At 41.4% G+C, this 25582-nt stretch overlaps 1 protein-coding gene across 2 annotated transcripts in view; it reads right to left on the minus strand.

Moving 5' to 3' along the window:
- NSMCE2 (NSE2 SUMO ligase component of SMC5/6 complex) overlaps positions 1-25582 on the minus strand; it is a 130652-nt gene that overhangs the window by 78921 nt on the left and 26149 nt on the right. For both annotated transcript variants that reach the window (XM_074898440.1, XM_074898441.1), the window contains one exon: positions 22982-23088. In XM_074898440.1, the coding sequence (XP_074754541.1) occupies positions 22982-23088 (107 nt within the window). The remainder of the gene's footprint in view (positions 1-22981; positions 23089-25582) is intronic.

Genomic DNA, 25582 nt, shown 5'->3' on the forward strand with positions numbered 1-25582 from the left:
ATGTGACAATAGAGTGAGAAGAAACGGAAAAAATGAGAGTCCCCAACTTAAAAAGTTAAAAGGCTGAAGGAGATGCTTCTGAGAGTCTGCCTGAATGGCAATAGGAAAAAAAGGAGCTCAAAACATAAGAATTCCTAAAAGGAGTACTCTTCACATATTCTGTTGAGATACTGTTTGTAAAAGCAATATACATTAAAAAGCTTAGCCTCAAATTTAAATACACTTTTCTTAATATTGCCTTGGCTGACAATCCGAGGTTCTAGAGTAGAAATGTTGTTTGTCTCTGTAAGAACTTACTCACACAGGAAGTCAAACCATTATGAGTTTGGCCATAACACTGAAAAAACTCAGTATTGCTTTGACTATCAAAACCATTCCCATTATGCTGGCTGGCAATCCCAGAAATCTGATGTTGTCCATGACTAGAAACTGCCACTTACTGTGATTTAAAAGCATAAAAAAGAAGTAATTTTCTTCTAAAATTATCACTCTACACATGCAAGTATTTCCCTTCTGTTACTTTCAAACTCAATAGATGCATTTTTTTCTTGTTCCTCAGTTTCTGCAATGCTATCAAATTTGTCTCCCCAAATTCTTTCAGGCTGCTAGCATAAACCCTATGCCAGCCAAGTCTCTTGATCACACCTTCCCTGCCATTTGAACTTCTCCCTACATCTTCCTGAATTTACACTTCTAGCTCTTACATTTAGTACTGGTTTTGAACTTGCCCTTCCTCTTTCTCATATTCCTTTGCTTTCTCTTTTTTAGCTTCTTTTGAAGCTCATTTCATCACCATTCATCACAATTTTTCAGTATCAAACTTTCCCTCTTATAACTCTATCAAACTCGCTTTTCCTTCATTTCTCTGACTCATTCACTGTATATCACATGCTAAACTGATTCCTCTCTCATTACTAGCCCTAATTATGGGATGCCTCCATTCTTCCTTTTATATATTACATTCTCACCAAACACCAGTTCCTGAGTCACTGGCAAAGGATTTAGGGAGCAGACGGAGCAAATGGCTGCTTCCCCTACACGCACAGGTCAGCAGTCTCACAGGAACGGTACGTTGTGCTGATCCCTTGACAGGGTGTTGTTAGTACATGCTCTCCCAAGGGCACCCACTGGTACCTAGGAATATTTTGTCCAGACAGTGCCACTGCTGTGCACTTCCCTCAACTATCAGTGACCTCCTTAAGTCACCTCATTATAAAGTGAAAATACACCATCCAAAGTGGAACACTGTAACTCACCATAAGTAACTAAATCTTCTAATTGCATCTCACACTTCAACAGGGATCTTCTCTATATGTCACAGCAAAATACTTAAATTTGACTTGACACTACGCTGTAGCTATTCATAATCAGCTGAAATTTCAGTTACTTCCAGCTGATCACTTACTATTTCGGCCAGTTCCTGCAGGTTAACTATTATCGATCACCATCATGATTACTCTTATTAGTTTTTGTCTTCTTCCATGCAATATACATTCACTTGTTAACAATTCTTGCTTCATGAGTTTCTCTTCTCCACCAGTCTCACCAGCACACTTTCTTATCCAAGGGACTTAAGTTTTGCCAGCATACACAGCTCATCTCTATAAAATATAGGGCAGTTGATACCTGCCCTTGTTTCTCAAGTTCATGCAGACTCCTGTGACGAGCAATGAGGACTCTCATATTGTTATATAAAATACTACATGCAAAAGAACACAAGAACAGGACAAGCAACTCCCTGAGGAAGTTATGGATTACAATCAGTAATCAGATGGATCATTAACTGGTCAACCGTTTCATTGTTCACATGACAGAGAAAATGAGATATGTCTACTGCAAAGTTGGATAACAAAACTGAAAAAAAAAGAACACCCAACTCACTGGCAGAAGAAAAAAACTCTATTGCAGAGTCACTAACTCAAAATTGAATAATTAAAACTCCCACTTCAGAAGCTGCCGCTTTGAAGTGGAACTGCAAATCTCTATTTGCATATTAGAAACGCTTGTGTCGATTTCCATGCTCCATCTGGGCAAGAGATTGCAGATGAGGATGACAAGGCTCTGAATTAGGACAAATCAAATGGATGCGGACTCATGAAATCCTGTTGAGATAATTATGAGTCTCTCAAGATGATGTAATTAGTATATTAGCATGGTTTCCTCCTTTAGCAATAAATACATTTTAACAATATGTAATGTCTTTATGTCTGCTATTTATTATGTCAGCCCTGCTGAAAGTCCTTTGCACCCTTCTGTTCCAAGTCCCTACTTTGTGGCAGACAACTAGATGCACAAAAAGACTGAAGTTGTAGCAAAGATGCAAATTGTAGCACTTAAGCTTTAGAGATCCTGCTACCTAAAGTAATCCTCTCCCTAAATTAGACAGTCAGACTTTTTTATAAAATGGATGCAGAAAGCTAATGTCAAAAAACAGGAATCACAAAAGCCAACTATCTAAGCAAAGGTTGTCTAAGAGATAGGGAGGGAGTCCTTTTCCTCTAATGGCAATGGGTGCCTCCACCACAAACCCTCTCCTTCAGTCAGTTGCTTAAGCCAGACAAATCCTTCCTCATAAACAATGATGAGAGAAATCCACATACTATCAGATTTAATATCTCAGTGGTTGAAACAGTCATCAGTAAGGTGAGTGACCTGTTTTCAAATCTCTGCTCATCCCATAATAGTTGTCCTAGCCCATAGGCTATTGGGTATTCAGGGGTAAGACATCTCGATCTTTCCTGTTTGAAGTTGTTCCACTTTGTATAACTAATTAAAAGATAATTGGAGCAAGTACTTGAACCTGACTCTCCCACATCCCAGGTTATTGCCTAACCATTCAGCTGTGGATTCAGTCTCTCATTTTGTTTCTGCAAGGTTCTTAAATCATGTAGGCACTTTTGAAAATTCTATTCTATGTATTTTACATATGAATATTCACAGAGCAGAAAGTCACATTCATCTCAGAATTACCACTACAAATATCTTTTATTCTTCTCATACATAGTACCAGCTCTCTTGTTCAATGGTGAAAGCTAGGTGTTGTGTTTGTTGGGGGTGGGGGGGGTGTGTCTTTTCCAAACCTTTTGTCACAATACAACCCATTTGTACAAGTACAAAACCAACTTTTTCTGTGGTTCTTAGTTTTGATTCCTTGCTCTTGGAGAAGGCAATGAGAAGCCTCAAACAGTATTCATAGATAGCATAATAAAGGGATATTGGTCTTTCACAATGATTGATTATCGTTCTTTGGATTCTAAAAATATGGTATGGGCTTCAGAAATTTCGCACATGATGTGATGAACGGCTCTCTGCCTTAAAGAGCTTGCAAAGTGAATGATGGACCTGGCACACAAGCAAAGACACAATATAAACCACAGATCGGGAGAAACACAGATTACAAATCCATGATAATGAAGCACAAGTGAAAGCTTGTAAGGTATTTCAAAATAAGGACAGCCTGGTATAACAGGCATTTGTTCAAGGACTATAAGGACATCACGAGCTGATAAGAGAAAGATAGCAGACTAGGGAAGAAGTAGTTCAAGAAGCAGTACACATGACAAAGTAATTCAAGGAAGGCTGTTCAACTGGTCTACACAAGCAATAAATGTTTACATTTATTATACAGTTATCCTGGTATAAAACTTGCAGATCCTTTTATTTCATTTCAGCTTACATGTCCTATATGAGAGTTTAACAAAATAAAAGAAAACCTCACCCCCCAAAAAAGGAAAAAATATAAAAAAACCCTGATATAACTATCTAAGTTCTGTCACTGGCAAAACCTTCCCATCAACAAAGACTTAGTTTCAAAATGTGAAGTAACTGCAGTCTGAGAAGAGATGAGGGAAAATTTTAGAAATGTTTGGTGAACAGTGGCTTAGGAAAATTAAGAGTCCAACAGCAGGATTGTGAAATGTTAAATGCAACAACATTACACAGTAAGCAGGGGAAGATGTGATTCAAAAAACCAAATTTTGGCTGTGTAAAAACACACTGGCTCATTTATGGTTTCTAGAAAGGTTTCTGAGATAACAGCATTCTGTTAGTTTTCAGCTTACAGGAGTTCTTCCCCATAGCAGAGGCTTGTGGTGATATAATACTGGCACAAACCAACTCCCAGAACAAAAGGTTAAAGTCTTTTATAATATTTAATTTCTGTAGAGATTTAACTGTTTAGATAGGTCATTACAAAGCAAAATGACTCAGTATAGATGTAATTCAGGTATACCAAAATGCATTAGTCATTCAATAAAACAGACACTGAGGACTTACTAAAAATACTTTACAGAAGAAAATAACAACATATATTTACTTTACTGAATGGTTGTTGTGGAAAGCACATAAAACCAAATCCTGTATAAATCACCCTAATTTGCCTATCCCAAAACTAGGACTGCTAGTCCTAGTCCTAAAGTAGCATGGCTAACTCATGAAGTCTCCAGCCCTTGTTCTGAACAGCAGTGCAAGAGGAAGCAATGTGTGATGTGATCACAAGGCAAGGCAAAGCAAACAGGGCAAGGAACTAACTAACTAACCAGCAGCATGAGGAGCTCCCTGCCAGGTGGGAGTCTCACCAGAGACACAGGTAACTTACATCAGCTTCCTACTCATCTAGAGATGAAATGGTGTTCCTTAAGGAACACCAGCAACAAGGAGACCTGCTATCAGGACACAAAACCGGAAGCAAAACAGTTAATATGACAGTTAGATTGCAGGAAGCGTAAAGTAATCCCAGAGGTGTCACCAACAGAAGCTGCTCCCAAATGGTGATAACACAGCACAGGTCACCAGTGAAGCCTTTCTAGTAGTTTGGCAACCTCAGCCTCCAAGGAAGTGCTGAGGGTACATTGGGCCATCCAGGGCTTGGACTGCTCAGACACCCATGCTCCTCCCTGTGCAGGGAGCTGGGGAACTGTATTCTGATCAAATCACTGCTACGCTCAGGGAGGAGCTGCCAGAGAGGTCAGCGGACTTCACTCCATTGGGGTGCTGCACAAGACACCAGTAGTATCTCTGAGGAAATTTCTCCCAGACACACGTCTGGGCCCCACTGGGGTAAGAATTACCAGATGTTTGCAGGAAATACAATACAGTGGAGAGGAAACAGTCCGGGAGGTTCCTGGGGTGCGTGGAAGATAACTTCCTGACACAGCTGGTGAGGAGCCAACTAGGGAAGGTGCCCCACTGGACCTGTTGTCTGTGAACAGAGAAGGACTTGTGGGTGATGTGATGGCTGGAAGCCATCCTGGGCATAGCGATAACGAAACAGTAGTTTTTGATTCTCAGAAAAGTAAGGAGGTGGTTAGCAGAACTACCTTGGACTTCTGGAGGGCAGACTTTGGCCTGTTTAGTAGTCCGGTTGACAGAGTACCTTGGGAGGCAGTCCTGAAGGGCAAAAGCAGTCCAGGAGGGCTGGACATTCTTCAAGAAGGAAGTCTTAAAGCCGCAGGAGCAGCCATCCCTATGTGCTGAAAGATGAGCCAGCGGGGAAGAAGACCGGCCTGGCTAAACAGAGAGCTCTGGCTGGAACTCAGGGGGAAAAAGAGAGTTTATGACCTTTGAAAGAAGGGGCAGGCAACTCAGGAGGACTACAAGGATGTTGTGAGTTATGCAGGGAGAAAATTAGAGGGGCCAAAGCCCAACTAGAAGTTAATCTGGCTACTGCCATAAAAGACAATAAAAAATGTTTCTTTAAATACATTAACAACAAAAGGAGGGCTAAGGAGAATATCCATCCTTTAATGGATGTAGAAAGAAACATAGAGACAAAGGCTGAGGAAAAGGTTGAGATACTTAATGCCTTCTTTGCCTCAGTCTTTAATAGCAAGACCAGTTGTTCTTGGGGTACCCAGCCCCCTGACCTGACAGGGATGGGGAGCAGAATGAAGCCCCCATAATGCAAGGTGAAATGGTTGGCAACCTGCTACACAAGTTAGACATCCACACAACTATGGGGCTGGATGGGATCCACCCAAGGGTACTGGGAGCTGGCACAAGTGCTCACCAAGCTACTTTCCACCATTTATCAGCAGCCCTGGCTAACCAGGGACGTCCCAGCTGACTGGAGGTTTGCAAATGTGACACCTGTCTACAGGAAGGGCTGGAAGGAGGATCCAGGGAGCTACAGGTCTGTCAGCCTGATCTCAGTGCTGGGGAAGGTTACGGAGCAGATCATCCTAAACGCCATCACGTGGCACATACAGGACAACCAGGTGATCAGGCCCCATTGGTATGGGTTTATGAAAGGCAGGTCTTGCCTGAATAACCTGACCTCCTTCTGTGACAAGGTGACCCACTTAGTGGATGAGGAAAAGGCTGTGGATATTGCCTACCTAGACTTTAGTAAAGCCTTTAACAGCATTTCCCACAGCATTCTCCTGGAGAAACTGGCTGCTCATGGCTTAGATGAGTGTATTCTTCACTGGGTAAAAAAACTGGCTGGATGGCCAAGCCCAAAGAGTGGTGGTGAACAGAGTTAAAACCAGATGGTGGCAGGTCACAAGTGGTGCTCCCCAGGTCTCAGTACTGGGGTCAGTTCTGTTTACTATCTTTATCAATGATCTGGACAAGGGTATTGAGCGCATCCTCAGTAAATTTACAGATGACACTAAGTTGGGTGGGACTGTTGCTCTGCTTGAGGGTAGAAAGGCTCTACAGAGGGATCTGGACAGGCTGGATTGATGGGCTGAGGCCAACTGTATGAGATTCAACAAAGCTCAGTGCCAGGTCCTGCACCTGAGTCACAACAACCCCATGCAACGCGGCAGGCTTGGGGAAGAGTGGCTGGAAAGCTGCCTGCCAGAGAAGGGCCTGGGGGTGTTGGTCAACAGTCAGCTGAACAGGAGCCAGCAGTGTGCCCAGGTGGCCAAGAAGGCCAATGGCATCCTGGCTTGTGTCAGCACTAGCGTGGCCAGCAGGGACAGGGAAGGGATCTGACCCCTGTACTCGGCACTGGTGAGGCAGCACCTTGACTACTGTGCTCAGCTTTGGGCCCCTCACTACAAGAAAGACATTGAGGTGCTGGAGTGTGTCCAAAGAAGGGCAACAAAGCTGTTGAAGGGTCTAGAGTACAAGTCTTATGAGGAACAGCTGAGGGAACTGGTATTGTTTAGTTTGGAGAAAAGGAGGCTGAGGGGAGCCCTTATCGCTCTCTACAACTACATGAAAGGAGGCTGTAGTGAGGTGGGTATTGGTCTCTTCTCCCAAGTGGTATCTATCCAACTGATAGGATAAGAGGCCTCAAGTTGTGCCAGGGGAGGTTTAGATTGGACATTAGGAAAAATTTCTTCACCAAAAGAGTTATCAAACATTGGGACAGGCTTGCCAGGGAAATGATGGAGTCAACACCCCTGGAGGTATTTATAAGATGTGTAGATGTGTCGCTTAGGGACATGGTTTAGTGGTGGACTTGGCAATGTTAGGTTTATGGTTGGACTCAATTACCTTAAAGGTCTTTTCCAACCTAAACAATTCTATGTTTCAATTCTACGATCCTAAGAAGAAAGGTATAACTGAAGGACCAGGAAGAGGATACGAACTTATGGAGGGGGGAAACTGGAAGCCTGTGACTTCTAGTAACAGGAGTAAAGCTCTGTTTCCTCCTCCAGCTGTGCCTAGCTAACAGCTTCAGGAATAGTAGGGGGTGTTTAGGGAGAAAATTCTGAGTGGTGATCTAAGTCTTCGGGTTAGTACCAGTACTAAAGAAAGCACTGGTATTAGTGGCTGCAGATGCTCCCCTGTGTGAGACTGAAGAATCCATCCATCCCTATTATCCAAGCGAGTCTGCTGCTTGTCCAGAACCTAGATCACTGATGTTGCAGAGGAATTGCCAACACTCAACCAGCTTTCTAAATTCCGCCTCTTGCTGCTAACCCTTGTGGGACAGAAGTAACACAGCCAAGGAAAATCCTGAGCAGCTCAAATGGAACAGACAGCTCAAACCAAACATGAGAAGGCAGAAATCCCAGTGGTGCTCTCTTCAATCCTTCTAGTCAATGTAACCAGTTTGTACAGCTGCTGTCACCAGCAAGACTTTGGTTTCTTTGATTACAATGCCTCATTCAATAAAGATGGACCGTTATGAAGGTATGGAAGCCACCTGACATCAAGAAAAACATCTCTGTAAAGAGACTTGCTATTCTAGTGAGGATGGCTTTAAACTAAATTCACTGAGGAAGAGGTACTTGGCCCAGAGGTAAGGGAAGGGAGGAGAAAGTATGAGTATGTGTGAGAAAAGGCCACAAGTTATACATTTCTACTTGGAGCCAGGGCATGCAGAGGCTTACCTCAGGTGTCTGGATGCTAACACACAGAGCCCGGCCAACAAACAAGAAGAACTGGAAGTCTATGCACAGTCAGAGAGTTCTGATGTGATCAGGATCACAAAGATTAAATGGGATAGCATCCATGACCAGAACAGCGTTGTGGAGGCTGTTCAAGGAGAACAGGCAGAAGAGGAAGGGCAGCTGCACTTTCTTACAAAGCATCTCCTTGTCTATGCAGAGGTCCGTTGTGAAACCAGAGACATATCTGACAGGAATCTTCTGGTCAAAAACAAAGGCAAAAGCAACACTGACCATGTAGCAGTGGGGCCTGTTACACACCACTTGCCCAAGGGGACAAAACGGGTAAGGCTGTCTACAAACAACTATCAAAAGCAACCCGATTACCAGCCTCGGTCCTCATTAGGGATTTCAACCATGTGGGCACCATAGCATTGTGCAAGCAATCCAGGATATTTCTAGACTGCATTGGTGATAACTTTTTAATGCAAATGCTAGAGAGACCAAACAAAGTAATACTCTATGTGACCTCTGTGCACAAACAAGGAAGAACAAGTGGCAGATGTGGTCACAGACAATAGCTTGGGCGCAGTGATCACAAGCTGACTGCATTCAGGATGCAGAAGAAGATTGGGAAGGTAAGCAGAAGAATTAGGGCTCAGGATTTTATGCAAAGTGGACTTTGGGTTATTCAGGAGATGGCTCAGCAAAATCTCCCAGGAAGCTGATGCAAAAGGTACCTAGGATAGGTGCTAAATTTTTATAGAAAACTTAGTGAGAGCTCAGGAACAAATAATCATGTTGTACAAGAAGACTGGAAGTTTCAGTAAAAGATGCACTTGACTAAGCAAGGAGCTTCTTAATGAACTGTAATGCAGAAAGACAGCATATAGCAAACAAGAACAGGCAACAAAAAAGGAGTAAAAAAGCACTGCTTTGGCACTTAGGAACAAAACTGGGAAAACCAAAGTGCATTTAGAATTAGAGCAAGTGAGGGATATGAAGAACAGCATGAGGGAATTGTGTAAATTCAGGTGAAATGTGGGGATGTTAATGAACAGGGGAGACAACCTAGTGGTTATACAGATGGAAGGGGCTGAAGTACTCAATACATTTTTGCCTCAATCTTCATAGACAAAGATTGACTCCTAGATTTTCAGGTGCATCAGGATGGTTTGGCAAGGAAGAGGTTAGGGATGACAAGTTAGGAATGAGTTAAAGCAGCTGGATGTATTCAGATCTATGAGGGCAGACAAGATTAATCTGAAAGTGCTGAAAGAGTTGGCTGATGTGACTCCAGGAGTCCTGCCTGGAGTCCTGCCTACAACTACAGTCTGGTTAGCCTCACCGCAGCCCCTGGAAAGATTACATACCACATCCTTTTGGATTCCACCTCCAAACATGCAGAGAACAAAAAAGTAATCAACAACAATCAACATGGACTTACAAAGGGCAGTTCATGCTTGATCAAACTGATTGCCTTATGTGATGAACTGACCTGAAATGCAGATGTGGGGAGAGTGGTGGATGTAATCAAATGGTCTGGTAGGTAGACTGAAGATTACCATGACAGCTGGGCTCAGAGGGTAACACTCACAGTAAACACTGGTTTGATATCCAACTGGTAGCCAGTACCAAGCAGAGTACTGTAGTAGTGAACAGTAGGGCTGAAAATGTTCAATATTCTCACCAACAACCTGGATGATGAAACACAATGCACTCTTACCAATCTTCTAGACAATACGAACATAGTGGTATTTGACAGTAGAGCTTTAATCAGGAAGGACCTTGAGGAAATTCAGGACTGGAAATGTCAAGTTCAACAAGAAAAATTCTTAAGTTTTTCTAGGAGCAGGGTAACCCCATGCATCAATCAGTACATGCTAGGAACTGACTGGCTTTGTAGCAACTCTGCTGAAAAGGACAGGGAGGTTATGGTAGATACCAAGCAAAATGTGAGGAAACATTCTCACTGCTGATAAGGCAAACTGGATACCGGCTACATTAGGGGAAGTGTGGCCAGTAGGACAAAGGAAGTTACTTGCCCTCTATATGAAGCATTGATTAGTCAATAGCTAAAATACTGCATCCAGTGTCAGACTACCCATTTCAAGAGGTATGTGGAGAAACTGAAGTCTGGGGAGGTGCCATGGGCTCATGACTGATAGAAGTTGAAGCAGCTGGGTTTTTTAGTCTGATAACGAGGAGGCTAAGGGAGGCAAAAACTACTTGAAGAAGAATTACAGAAATGATGGAATAAAGCTTTCATCAGGTAATGAAAGCGCATATAAAATCACGGTCTCTGACGGTGCTATCAACTTAGTGCTTTACTTTTTAGAAAATAAGACATGGTTTGTTGTCTCTTATTCAGTATCTCCTGTAATAAGCAGCCCATAGTCACAATTTAGTTGACCATATATATAATCCCAGTTGGATCACCTTTCTAGTTTATAACATTGTTGATGAGGATATTAAAGGCATTTTTATGTTCACTGATCCAGGAATCTCAAGGACTGCTTTTAAAACTTTCAGATTCTGATCTATTAAAGTAAGTAAAAAACTACACTGTATGGTACCTAACCATCCAGGAAAACATTCCATCCCATTTGGTATGGTTGAGATCAGAGCAGGTACTTAAACTGGAATTAAATCAAATTTATAAGAAGGTGTCCCATGAGATACTCACCCAGAGCTGTAGCTCACCTCCTCCCATCAATATCACAAGCAAGATTTGTTATTTGGAAAAATTTACTAAGTTTTTCTTGGGCATTAAGGAACAAAACTGCCTGCAAGACAATAATCTGGCTGAAGATTCCTCCCTTCTTTGGTCCAAGTGGGTGTAGCTCTGCTAACTTCAAGCTGGATTTTATCTGCTAGTACATAATTATTAAATGGTTTGTGTGGTTTTATATGATAGAGATTTGAAGTGAGCTTTGAGATTAAGAATTTTTCAATTATGTAACAATGCCCAGAGCAGGAGCTGTTCATTTACTTATTTTTTAAGTCATCAAATATATGAGTAAGAACAGAGAGATAAATTATTAGATACCCTGAAGACTTTCCAAATATTAAAATTATGGAGGTGAAAGGTAGTTTTTAGATAGAACTATGTTCCAAAATGTATCTGAAACAGAGTATAAATGTTATTTATCTAAAGCTATGTAGCCAGTCAACATAAATTTGAGGATGCAGTAGTGCTTGTGGACTCTGTATAGTCTATGTAGTTTGTTTCCTGCTGCATAAAGATGCAAGTACTGATCAGACCAAAGATCTATCCAACATATTCTCATCTTTCACAGTGGCACAAGCAAAAAGCTGGAGCAGGAGTATAACTAGAGTGCCAAATAGATCTTCCTGTTTCCACCATACACTTTCCCTACTTATAGCAACTTGTAGTTTAGGGATTTCCCAAGACAGTGACTGTATTTTAATCTTTACATGAAATAGCTGTCAATTAGTTTTTCTTCCATGAATTTGTCTAGTAGCTTTTTCAACCCATTAGTGCTTCTGGTCTCTATAACATGCTGTGGCAATTAATTCCACAATGTAATTATTCATTGTGTAAAAAGTTACTGCCTTTTGTTGCTTTAAAACATACTGCTGGATAATTTCATTAAATGACTCTTTGTTTTTATGTGACACATTGTGAACAAGCCCTTCTGTTCCATCCATGACTGTGCACACTGCTATTACAGTCACCTGCTATCTAAATTAACTGACAGTTTCTCCTTGAACAGCAGTAAAGCCACACCTGTGACACCCTATAGGTGCTTTTGCTTTAGCTGGATTTTCTCCTTACTGTAAAACACTGTTCTTCTATTAAAAATTTAACAAATAAATACTGAATAAGAAGGGACTAATATAAGGAGTTTGGGCTTGAGTTTTGTGGGGTTTTGAAATGGCTGAGTGCAAAATCACTTTGAGCTGTAATACACATTACAACTACAGTTATCTGTGCTCTGCATATAAACCCGGTTGATGGGATTTGTCTGATATATGTTTATAAGCCTGACTGATGAAGGAGACCAGGCATATGCAAACCTAACTGGTAGATTACAGAGGATGACTAGCTATACTCAGGTCTAATTAGCTCATAGAGGGTTAGCAGAGACATACGTCGTTATAACTGATGGGGCAGCTCTGTGCAAGTCTGACTGATGGGCCACATTCCCTTAAGACACAGTTCAACAGGATATCTCAACTGTTCTGTCGGATTTTGTCTGCCAAGAGATACAATGCACTGCTGTGGATGGGAGAAAAGGCAGTGCTTCTCCAAGTCTTCTCCAAGTGCATGTCACCAACTAACAACAGCCAGCTCTGGTTTTGGTTAAAAGAAGACAGGAAAGAGATTCTAAAGCCCAAGCAAGCTGTAAGAGGGGAAGTAAGGGGAGAGGAAGAGGAGCTGCCCATCAAACTGAACATAATTAATGTGACTCCAGAGAGAAGAGGTGGTGATGGGGGCTGTGGCTCCAGTAGTTAGTGGAACTTAACAAACAGTAGTGGATGAAGGTGGGGCTGTTTAGCAGGGTGTAAGGGCATACAGTGAGGTTGCTAATAGCTATGTCCAGAAACACCCTGTTTCAATAGACAGTTTTACCAAAATGGACCAAATTGCCTCTAGTGCAGCCCAGCCTTTATCTGTATCACTTGATCACCTCCAACTAAGCATAAAAATATCCATGAAGAAACATTTCATCTACAGCCCACACTTCATCATTGCAACAATTATCACACACCACAAAACCACACCCCGTAAATTTTCCCTACTAGACTTGCCATCTTCCCAGCAACCCTTATAAACTCACCATTGCATCCAAGTCCTTACCATCCTATCCTCTCCCCACACAACAGACTGCTGGAGAAAAAATAGCATCATAACAGCTTTGAACGGAGGATGAGTATCTAGTTGAATAAACACTGTGAATTGTTCACACAGAAGCCGTGGCAGTGCAGTGAGGCACCAACATTTGAAAAGAGACAGAGGAGTTAACAGTAGCAACCTCACTGAGCTTTTAATTTCTCTGGTTTTGTGGAATTTATCAGGCACAGTATGTGTGAGTACATGTTAACGTGGGAACTTTACACTTTACAAGGAAGTTTTGAGTGTATCTGATGTACACGCTTATTTTCTTAAGTCTTTTAAAATATTTTTCATTCACTGTCAGTATTAACATACAGGTCTAAGGATAAAAGAAATCCTTCAGCTTGTTAAATCAGCTTACTCAGGCTATTCACTGAGCTCAGTTAAATAAGATGAGAGCCCAGAAATAAGTCCAACGTGCCAACCCTTATTATCAAGCACAGTGTTTGTAACTCACTGTAGGTTACCAACAATGGGACCACATTTTGGAGATACCGTGACATCTGGAATTGATTTCTGGCAGGTTTTAGGTCTTTTTTGAAACCTTTACCTCAAATTGGAAAGATAATAAAATGCATATGTACTATTAAGCAATTTTTTACTTTAGTAGGCATTAAAATAGGCATAGTTACATACTGCAAGAAATCACAAACACAAAGAAGTCATGCTGCTTCTTTTAAATCAAAGCACTACCTTGCATCAACGGGAGCAATTTGAAAGGTGAGAAAGACAATTCAACATTTGCAGAACAGGTTGAGTGTGTGTGTGTTAAAAATCATGAGAAACTCATTATAAAATTTAATGAAACAAATGTCAAAAAGCTTTCTGAACTCCCAATTTCATAAATTGAAACAAAGAAGTGCTCCACAAACCTTCAGTTCTTTCCATTTTAACAAAGGCACTAAATATGCAGTTCTGTAAAAGTTAGAACATTCAGAACAATTCATATTATGAAGTCACAATAATTTGGTACATTCAAAATTACATGTAACGTGTTGCATGCACACTCCTGCTTATGCCCAGTATTGGATAGCTCAGTGAGAAAAAGTCCCAAATAATACAACTTATGAGAAAGCTAGGAATGAGAGTAGCAACTTCTACTAACTTCTTCTTAACTGAAATTCTTTAACAAAAACTAATTCATGGTAGTAGCAGCTACAAAAAAAAGTGTGATCTGGTTAATGCTGTAGGCAACATTTTATCTGTGATTCATTATGAAGCTGCTAAGAATTTTGTAGAGGGAAAATCTGTATAACTGAGCATTTTTATTGATAAGGTCAGTTAAAAAACATACTAGGAGAAAGAGTAAATGTTTTTAAAGGAGTGACCTAGCGTTATAACTTTTGGGGGAGGAATATTAAAAAAAAAACAACTTACATATATAATTTCTGGAAACAATTACAGTAATTAAAACAACACTGAACACTTGGAGAGAGACATTTTATGGAAGGAATTCCAGAACTGCCTCCCCAAAGACACTGATCAACTTGGGTGTGTTCAATTAACAGGAGAAATTAATTTCAAGTCAAAACCCCTGCTGCTGAGAAGCATCCAGCCTTTAGCACTCTCCCCCACCTCCTGGCCCCAGCATTTAAATCCTTGGACTGTCAGCAGGAGCTTTCTAGATGAGATGGTTAATCTGAAAAACTATTTTCACTACTGATCAACTGAAACTACAACTCCAGTGCTTCCAGTAACAAGTTTCATCAACAAAAAAAAAATAAAATCCATGATTTGAGATTAAGATGGCCTTTTAATTTGCACTGGCTATCCACCTCAACACCTACTGATTTCATTACATTTCATAATTTTATCTTCTTCCTCTAGGCTAAACTAAGCCAGACAGAGTTAACTCGTGTTGAGTCTGAAATGCAGACATTGCCTAGAAAAGCAGGGATCCAAACCACGGAGACTTTCACTTGCTCTCTGTTCTGACCTTTGAAATTCCAGAAACAGTTCAGACTGCCAATTACAATCCTTAGTATTAAAATAAAATAATTTAAAAAACAAATTCAAATTGCTGTGAAATCTTCAGGTAGAAATAAAATAAATCTCTCTACAGACAGAGATATGAGATGCTGTCCACATGACTGGGATCGTGGTTGCACTAGATAGTAAATTCAGTTTCAGTATGTCTAGTACAAGATCAAAACCACCACAGCTGCATGACGCACTGATTAAGTGCAACCCACTCTGCCAATTCTAATTTTGCACAGAGTTATGCTCCATCAGGTAGTGTCTGTCCTTCTGCAACCGGCATACAGCCAGCGTAAACACACGGTATCATGTGATCTGGCTTACTTGATGAGAATGTGCTACGAGGTGATTTGGTCCCGCACAAAAGTAGTATTAATGAACATGGGACCATAGCCCAAGGCGCAGAGTGAAACAATTTGTCAAGGTCAACCACACTGGCTGCTAGTAGACCTGAAAATAGTATTCAGTCCTCCTTAATCCCAGGCTAGGTTGCTACCTACTGGGCAGCCCTGCTGCCCAACATAACAGACACAGTTTTTAAATTACAATGGGGTTCTGAGGATTTCTTTGGCACATTTGTTCTAAATACTATCCCTGCTGCCACCCTGTCTATGGAGCTCCCAGTTTCATGTGATGGTCCTAAATGCAGAACATTTCACCCAAATCCTAGCTCTGCTAACCAGCTGTGGCCCCTGCTGCCCCACTGCTACCCATACAAGCCAAGGTCCATTTCAGCAGCTACAGTGTTGACACTGCAAATATTTAGGAAAATGTTTAGCTTGACAAATGTAAGTAACTGCAGTGAAGTCAAATAAATCTATGTTTGTGTGCAAGGATTTCCAGGATTTAGTCTCCAAAAAAGCAGGACACATTTTTTATGCTTGCTATGAGACACTGAGACACACTACTGAGTATGTGCTATATAACCCACATAAAATAAAACACTACTCCTACTTCTTTATATACTGCTCACTAAAAAAAAATACTTTTATTGCAGCTCATCAAATGTGGCCTCTAATGTATTACTGTAGTGAACTATACACATAGCTTACTAATTCTGGGAAAATAAACAAGCAGCTTCCATCAAATGTTTAGCCCAACACATACAGAGACAGACACAAAAAAGTAAAGTAAATATTAAAAAGTAAATATTAGAAACGTGTTGAAATCCACCCTTGTCCCAGTTTCTACAGGAAACGGAGTACATGCCTACAACAGTTTGAATTACTGTTTGGAGATGGCGGTAGGACAGAGCAAACATTACACTATTGATTATAAATTGTATCAAATTGCACTGAAGAAACTTCAAAATGTTAAGAACGCCATAGTTAGTAAATGCCAGAATTAAGTTTGCCTGTGAAAGTTTTAGTAAGCCCTATGGCATTCTGTATATGCAGAGGTGTAACCATAGAGTCACATATTGTTTTCCTCTACTATCCTCCCCAAGTCATGATAAGCATTTGATCCAGTGTCCATATTCTGCTTATTCTGAAGTCAGAAGTGGCTTCATTAGTAGACAGCAAGTAAACAAGCAGTAAAGAGCAATTCCAGTTAGCATTCAAGGTACCTCAATAATGGCCAAGAAGACATAAACTGTTAACGAAAACTTTAAAGACGAACCAAGTTGTCCAGAAATCTATTTACTCTCTGATGGGAGAGAGGACACCGCAGAGTCACAGTGTCTTTCACCAGGGGATTGACTTGTTACTCCTGATGGTGCACTTCAATACACTATAAACAAACTTCAAGATTCACTAGCTTCTAAATTTATAGACAGAATAAATGCAGTGAAAGCCTACAATAGCTCTTTTATTTTTTCCTACCAGCCCAAGAAAAGATGTATCTATTTCACTAAATCGCTACATTTTCATGGTAGCAGACATCTTCCTGAGCTATTTCTGTGTGGCAGAGGATTTTTTTTGATGAAAAGAAGGTCTCAAAATTTTCATGGTTAGCACAGAAGATTTCAAAATCAAGAAACACTGATGCACTGCACGTATCAGAGAAAATGCTCTGAACTCAGCTGGAACAGTAAGGTCACAGTTGCAGATACGGATATCATCAGTGGATTTTGCCCTAAAACATGCTGTCATGACAGCACAGCAAGAAGAAAAGAAGAGTAAAGTGCTCATTAAGAAAGCATCAGCACCAAATAAGGCTGTTTGTTCCATGAAACTAGCAAGTTCCATGTAAGAATTGTTTCACTGACAGTACTGTAATGGGTAGCACAGTGCCAGTCACTGGCAGAGTCCTGAATCAGCTAAAAAACATGAATCCCACAGGATTCATAGTCTTCCTGTTATTTAGCCCTACAGACAATTAAGTGACAATCTGATTTTGAAGCACAGCCCTGTCTCTAACAAGCAGCAGAGGTCACTGATGACACTGTCACTGCCTGCCACACAGACTGGACTTGATCATCACATTAGTTCTGTTGCCATAGCTGTGCCACCAAGGAGGATGGGAGCTGGGTGGAATCACATCCCTCAGTTGACCTTGCTGTTCCTTCAAAATCCACATTCCAGATGGAGCTACCACTACAGAAAGTGTTTTGTTAGTTTAGTTTGCTTTGTCAAAAAATACGACTTGGATATATTGGCAGAACCTTCTCCAGTAGGACCTGTGGCCAACACGGCTATGCTGGCAGAGCCTGGGTAACAAAGATCCCTTTCGTTTTTCTGAGACCAAGAATGACTGTCTAAGCCACTGGAGAATTATATTATAAGTTTTAAGCAAAGAAACTGGAATTCTTATAAATAGTTTGCAAGTCAAACATAAGCCATGGACTTTCCTGCACAGCAGTTTTAAATAGGATTATTTCTTTTCCTGCAGATGCTCCTTAGATAACTCACGAGCTGCACACTTGGAATGAATATGACCTGCATCACTGAATGGAATTATTCCTCTGCAGGATTAAAATCTATACACTTGGCCATGAAGATAACAGACCCCAATACTAAGTAATCTGCTCTAAATTACTAAGCAAGTGAACACGCCCTCCTATCCCCTGCCCAATGAATTTACTAGTCTAAAGAGAACTATTATCAAAAGTAAAAAAATAAATGTAAGAGTAGCTCCTGTATATTCTGTAGAGATGAAACCACTCTTGTAGGACAAACATAGTACACTCCTCATCTTTGCCAAAGGAAGACTGAACTTTTGACAAGGTGTGAAGTCACACAGGCATGGATGACCCACCCATCCAGACTTCAAACCCTATGCAAGACTCACACATGCATCAGTTGTGTGTAGTTTTAGCGATAAAACCCAGCAAAGAACATGTTTAATTTCACTTTCTGTGTTCAAACGATAATTATTTTTGATCTAATTTACAGTTATAATTGTTCAAATCAGTTTCCATGCAGGACAATCAGAAAACAAAGATGTCAGCAGCCACTGATAGTGATAGAAATTACTCATCTAAAACAACATGGGAAAGCTGTAACAGAAGGATGAAACCCAAGCACCAACACAACTTCTAATATTTCCATATTTTTCTTCCAGCTTAACACCACCCTCTTAACCAGTCTCTTCCCCAGCTGTCTATATGACCTCATGACTTTCCAAACCCAGGTCCGTCACCTTTCCATCTGCCTCTTCCCACCCCCAGTTCTTCCTTAACATGACTCTTAATTTTTTTCTTAAACACATCTCCTATGTTTTCCTTCCACCTCACTCTGGTTTAGATTCTATCCTCCCTCACAATTCTCAGGCTTAGCAAAAGGCAGACACAATTCAAGCAAGATAAGTAACTGATGTTTGGCAAAGCAGTAACTTACAAGAGGAAGTACTAAGCAATCTTTGCCAGAGATGCCACTAGTACATGCAACACTTTGCTCTCACCTGCAAAAAAAAAAAAAAAAAAGAAATAGCCCAGGTTCTCTTTCCCTGCAGGAGAAGACAAGAAGCAGGAATAATGCAACATTAGAAAGTTAGTTGTGTTTCCCTGGTTCTCTAGCTCAATCTACAAAACACTGTGATTCATTTTATTTAGAGAAGTCTGGGAACTTCAGAAAATTTACCCTAGCTTTTACAGTCCCAAACAAGGCAAACACTCGAAAAAACAAGACAGTGATCATAGATAGTCCACCATCAACACCTCTGCTAATCTAGAGAGCAGAGTGGGAGTGAGAAAGAGGCACAATACTCTGGCAGTCTGGCCACTTGAGAGCTCTCCCAGAGTAGGGGACACTTGAATTGGCTGTCAGCCTGGGTCCCAACCGCCTGGCTCCACTTCAAGAGTATAAAGAAGTCTACAAGAGATACTTGAGCTCCATCAGTCTTCTGTTGTTACACTAAAAATAAGACTGCTGTCCAGACTTTGTATGGAAAGGACCTGAATATTGACTAACCTATTTTAAAATACCCGTTAAAAATGAAAAAAGAAGCAGCAGTATGGGTCCAGTCATTACACAGGTACAAGAAAATCCAGTGGCACAGGGAGTTTCCACAAACAAAGGATTTCCCACAGCCTATTGTTGGAAACACTGTGATTCAATTGCTCATTTCTTGCTCAACAGGCTGCTGATTCAACCAGAAGAGGATGCTGGTACGTTTCACCTTCTGCATTCCACCTACTGCAGCCTAAATCAACAAAAAACCTGGCTTTTAAATACATGTGACTATATCTCATGCTAGTTCCTAGTTATTTACATTACATACTTATGTTGCACAATATAATCTTTTTGTCAATGTCATTTAAAGGTACACGTAATAAAATAATACATCAGGAATTTTAACTGCCGCTGTCTCCTTATCTTGCTAACTTCCAGTTAGACATTTCACTACAATCAGGTCGTTAGAAGGTGAAACTGACTATAACATACTTTCAGATTCACTGCTGTATGAAGAAACTACAGACCAGAAAAAATGACAACATACAAGCTCACAAAATAATGAGATAAAATGTGTTTTGCAGAACGAGACAAATACTGTTAACACTGTATATGAAAAACAGTCTGCTTGTGAAAATGAATGACCTACTGCAACTCCCGAGAGAAAGCCCTCAGGTAAGGAATTCAGATGGAACCAGGGAGCAAGCCAGTGGAGTCCACTATGTTAAACCCAAGCCTTTCTGTAGCTACCTCCAGGTGTGCTCCTAAATTCAGCAACAGCATCTGTTTTGCAGAAGCAGATTTTAAATTGTCTCTGACAGGTAACTGGAGATACGCTGTGCGGTTCTAGAGGCATGGCATGTTGCTATCCTCCAAAACAAAGCTGTTATTTTTTAGAGAACAGATTGTATCTCTGTTCTACTGCAGAAGCTTATATACATTTCTTTCTCTTAAGCTGAAAGGTTTGTTTGGGATGCTAGCAGTGGAAAGTACAGAAAATTCCCTAGAGCGAGGTAGGAAACACAGAAAGGAGAAGTGTGGCTAGAGGCTAATAGATTAGCCATTACTGACTTTATAATCCACATAAACTTTAAATGTGTTAAATGTCTTGGAGCTGCATTTTTAAAAAGTTGGAAATGAATGAACAGGGAAGGAGCCTGTTTTGCAAAGCAAGGACTCTGACACAATATAAATGAGCAACATTATGGAAAAAAAGGGGAAAAAATGAAAACCAACCCTTCCGGGACTTTTTTTTTTTTTTTTCCCCACACAAGCACAGATATACGCACAACAGATGCTGATGAATCCAGCCCTAAAAATCATGAAGGTATCATTGCCCTGCCTAAACCCACAAAAATATCTTCACTTCAGTCAGCAGTTAAACCTGTACTTAACTTCAAAGATCATGAATGAACGCATCTGAAGTAAACAGGATTTGAGTGCTGCGTTGGTGAAGGCATAGGCTTAGTCTTTATATTCCTAAAGATGACAAAAGTATTTTGCTGATACGCAGGAATAATTAAAGAAGTTACATTGTTGAAAAAGACTTGAAATTCCTATTATAAGACATCAATTAGTTAATAGCTTACAATCAAAATATAAACCTACCATGTTTCACTCAAGTCTGGGTATACACCATTAATCACTAATGATGTGGGGACTGTGTTAGGTTTTACTAGGAAAGCTTTAAAAATCATGAATATTCCAAATAAAAGGAAGAAGTTCTAATCCATCCAGTTTCTGACAAATACAAACTAGAAGGGTCTGCAATTACGGTGACACCTGAGTTGAAATTTATATTTAAAGACTGCATGGGGAACAGTGACTGTATTTAATGCTGTCCAACATTCGCTGATGTAGACCTAGTTTTCAACTCCCTTTAAACATGTAATATTTAATTATTTGAATGAAGATTTTTCAGTCAAGCATCTGACTCAGAGCGATTTTAAAAATGAAAGGAAAACCTGTCTACAAAATAAAAACCACGTAGGCATTTCTCAGAATACAACTCGTGAAAAATGCATTGCTTTGCTCTCCTGTTTCTGTTTTAAAAATAGCAAAAAAACAATAGCAAGATAATAGCAAGAGTTGTTTAATTGAAAAGCTCTACAGCCTTCATGCTCTGAAACACAGATTTGACATCTCAAAGGGAAATCGGGGAGGTGCTTTTGTCTTTTCTAGAGAAATCCATAGAAAACTGTCACCTAAAAGCCTATCTGCAGACACTAAAATAGGCTACTTAGGAAGTTGAGTTCTCCAAGCATGATGTGGCCCAAAACCCGAAGCCATGAAGTACAGACCGCACTGCAATTGACTCTTTCAATGTCTGGCGCTGCTGTGGAGCCCACGCTTCCAATACTTTGCTTGCTAATGGCCAGGCTGCGATGATCAGAGAGAGAAAACTAAGGCGCCGTTTTAAGAGAGCGGCCAGGGCCAGCGCGAGTGCGCGCGGGAATCGGGGTATCAAAGTTACAGAGCCGAGCGCTCCGCGGAGTCCGAGAGCGAGGGACAGCGAACGAAGGGCGCTGGCAGGGCCGTAATGGTGCGCGAAGAGGAGACACGGCCGGAGCGGGAGGGGCGTGTGGGGGGCAGAGGCGCTGCGCAGGCCCGGCCCGGCCCGGCCCGGCCGCCGCAGAGCTCGGCCCGCGGGCAACGCAACCGCGGCGCCCCCTGGCGGCCATGGCTGCCGCCGCGCCCCGGCCCCGCCCGGCCCGGCCCGGCCCGGCCCTGGGCCCTCGCCGCGCTCCGGCCCTGGGGGCGCGGCGGGGACAGCCCCGGCTCGGTTCGACGCCGCCTTCCGCCCGCCAACGGCAGCGAGGCAGAGGCCCTCGGAACGCTGGTGTTCCGTGCCGAACCCGCGGCGATCCCCGCCGAGCCCGGCTCGGCAGCGAAAAGGAGCTCGGGCAAGCCTTGCGGCGGGCGGGCAGCCCCACTGCCGCGGCACCTGTTGCGCAACGCGGCGGCGCTCAGCGCCGAGCTAGAACCCCCCCGGACCTCCCGAAAGGCGACAGCTCTTGCCGAAATGGGGGGTCAGGGAGCGAACGAGACCCTGGTTAACTGAGCGAACAGCTAACAAGCTCACTCTTTATTAAGCACCATCAAATTCATGTGGCAGGAAAGCTCTGGAAACCAGGCTCCATCAGTTCCCACACCACTGCCGCTTGCTTCTGCCTGAAATGAGCTGCCTCGTTCACTGCACAGCTTCCATCTTCTGCAATACGTGAAGCAAGTATCACCTGAGACTATGGCGTCTTAACTGCACCGTCCTGTCATTCCCAAAGCACCATTCATCCCATGTTCCAACCCGTGCAAGAGTTTGGTGGGGATTGGTTTTGGTGAGGAACTCTATTACACCACATGTGAGTTAGGAAGAAAAATTAATAGTTGTACTGGCTATTTCCATATTTTATACCTGTGAAAGATCTATCTACTACGCACTGTTTTAATGTAACATTTGTTTCTATTAAAAGATAATATTTAAATAAGGATATGTTTACATAACTTTAATAGAAGTGGCAGTTTACCTGATTCACCGTTTCTTCAACTGCTCTCATATAATGATTAAGTTCTCTGTCCATGGCAGCATATTCTAACATGACATCTTCCATACTCTTAACATCCTCTACATCATCTGCAAAACAAAATATTTTGTACATGGATGATCAGTTGTATTACTTTCAGGCAGCATTTTTTCTTTACAGATATGAAGACAGGTATTAACAATGTGAATTTCTAAAGCATCTGTAAGGCACAGCAGGTGTTTTCAAGCTCCTCAAACATACTTTTTTCCTATTTTGCAACTGTAAACCTTGACATTTCTTGGGTAACTTGAACAAACAGCTTATTCAGAAAGATACTTCCCTGGTTTCATGTGAACAAGAGAGAGTGTGTGCAATTTCATCTACCAACACCTAGTCATTAGGCAATCAGGATATTTTCTGCAAAAGTTATATTTCATGACTCATCACATTGCCTCAGAAATAGTCAGAAGAAACTTAAATGCCCTCTCAGTACAGTATAGTTCACAGCTATAATTAGGCCCCTTATCCCCAATAAACATAGCTACTGCAAAATCAAAACAGCCAGCATTTTATAACACGGAAAATAATGGAAGACTGAATAGCATTGGTGAATCAAGCAGTAAAATTTTAATTGCCAGTGAAAATAAATGAATACAGGACATGTGCTTAGTAATTCACATCCACTTTTATTCTCCTCTGCATTCCTCCTAATTTCACTCCTTTCATCTCTAACTACACCTCTGCTTTCCCATTCTAATGTTGCTGTGCATCTGCTTAGCTAGATACGGACTCTTTGGAGATGCTACAAGGGCTGCACAGCCACAGCTGTATCTCCTGACGCAGGTGCATGTACCACACCAAATACTGCCAACTGCGCAAGGACAGCCAGCCACAAGCCCCTGACCCATTTAGGAAATTAAGAAATTAGGAAACATAAGTTTCCACTTCTATCCCATTTATTCCTACCCTGCAGTTTGCAAGTATAGAGAAAACAGCTGGAAGCAGCTGGAAGCTGTGAAGAGAGCCCCAAAGTCTGCCGTGCAGCATTAGGAGTTGTCATTTAATGGAGTATTCTTCTTTACAAGCAGTTTCAGTAGCCATTTGATTTCTGTGCTGTTATTTTTAAGAAGAAAATTGTAGTATAGGGTTTTTAATTACTTTTTTGTGAAGCAAAGTAGAAAAACTTCCTAAGTTGCTAACTATACTGGTATGTTAGAGCACAAAAATCTGTCTGCAGAAAGCTAACATAAAGCATTGTATACGACCATCATAGCTTGCGAGTAAAACCTGAAACTGTTGCTGAAACACATCACTCAGGGATAGGCACTTCATACCATATGAAACAGTGATGGATCCAGGAGACAGAAGGAAAAGCGCTAAGATATATTTACACAAAAAAGTTACATAAGTCATATTATTTTGTGAACATGGCAATTCCAGTCATGATGTTTCTCTTAATTATATATAGGCTTGGTATGTATCCATTTTTCATTAAGTAGATGAATGGATATTGCAGACAGAATCTTGGCATTCCTGCAACTTTCTTCTGAATAATCAGCGTTTCCCTCTCCCCTTTCCCTTCCCTCCCACCCAATTTCCATATCCTATCTGGTAACTATGATCATGCTCTTTTTCCTTCCTGCTAGGAAGCATATGAAGTGCCTCCTTCAAGGCTGACACAAATGGCACTCCATGAATCACAGGAAAGGTTTGTGTAGCAAGTAACTGTCATTCTCCTCCCATGGCCAAAATGAATCATATCCACAACACAAAGAAACTACAGTGGCCCAAATCTTTCTTTTAGTGGAAGAGAAGTGCCTTGTTAAGCACCAAGAGAGCTGTATTAACGCCATCTTTCCTAAAAGTTAAAAAAAGCTTTAGGTAAAGAATGATAATGTTGCAACTTGAAAGATGTATTAGAATAAAGCTCAGAGAGGTAGAACACAGCTCAGGCAAGAGGGACATTATCTGTTAACTACATCCTGCCCTACATTCTTCACGTACTGACTATTCCACCCATCCACCAGCCTGTTTTGAGGCTCAGTGATGTTCACTGCAGTTTCCCTGTTGCCGATCTTTCATGAATATGAAGTATGTTATATATGCCGGGAAACTGCTGAAAGCAGCACTAATGCATGATCACAGCTTACCCTTGAAGGCACTATGGACATAAAGATAGATCTGAAGGACTGTATACAGGTCAGTTGTCCATCCCCTATTTCTGCCTTTTGACAGATACTAGAGTCCATTTTCTATTTGCAGTTCAATCCATAGTCCAAGATGCTGAGAGCTAAGAGGAAATCTCCCATGTTGTTCCCAGCCACTCATTTCCCCATCTCCTAAACAAGATTTAAAAGAAGACTTACATTACAGGCTATTCTAATTGCCTTTAAAAAACTCTTCTTGTCCCACATTAACACACTGCAATAACCCGCTGTGCATGGCTCCTCTGCTCCCACCACACTCCCTTTCCCCGATGAGCTAAGAGCACTTCTGCCCCTCCCTGGTAAGGAGCTGATGCAGAGCAGAGCTTGGGAGGACATGATGCAAAGCTGTGGCTGACTGTATGGGGATGTAAAGTTTTACAACTCTCCAAGGCAGGGA

Source organism: Athene noctua, chromosome 2 (genome assembly GCF_965140245.1).
Source record: "Athene noctua chromosome 2, bAthNoc1.hap1.1, whole genome shotgun sequence".
In the NCBI taxonomy this organism is placed as follows: Eukaryota; Metazoa; Chordata; class Aves; order Strigiformes; family Strigidae; genus Athene; species Athene noctua.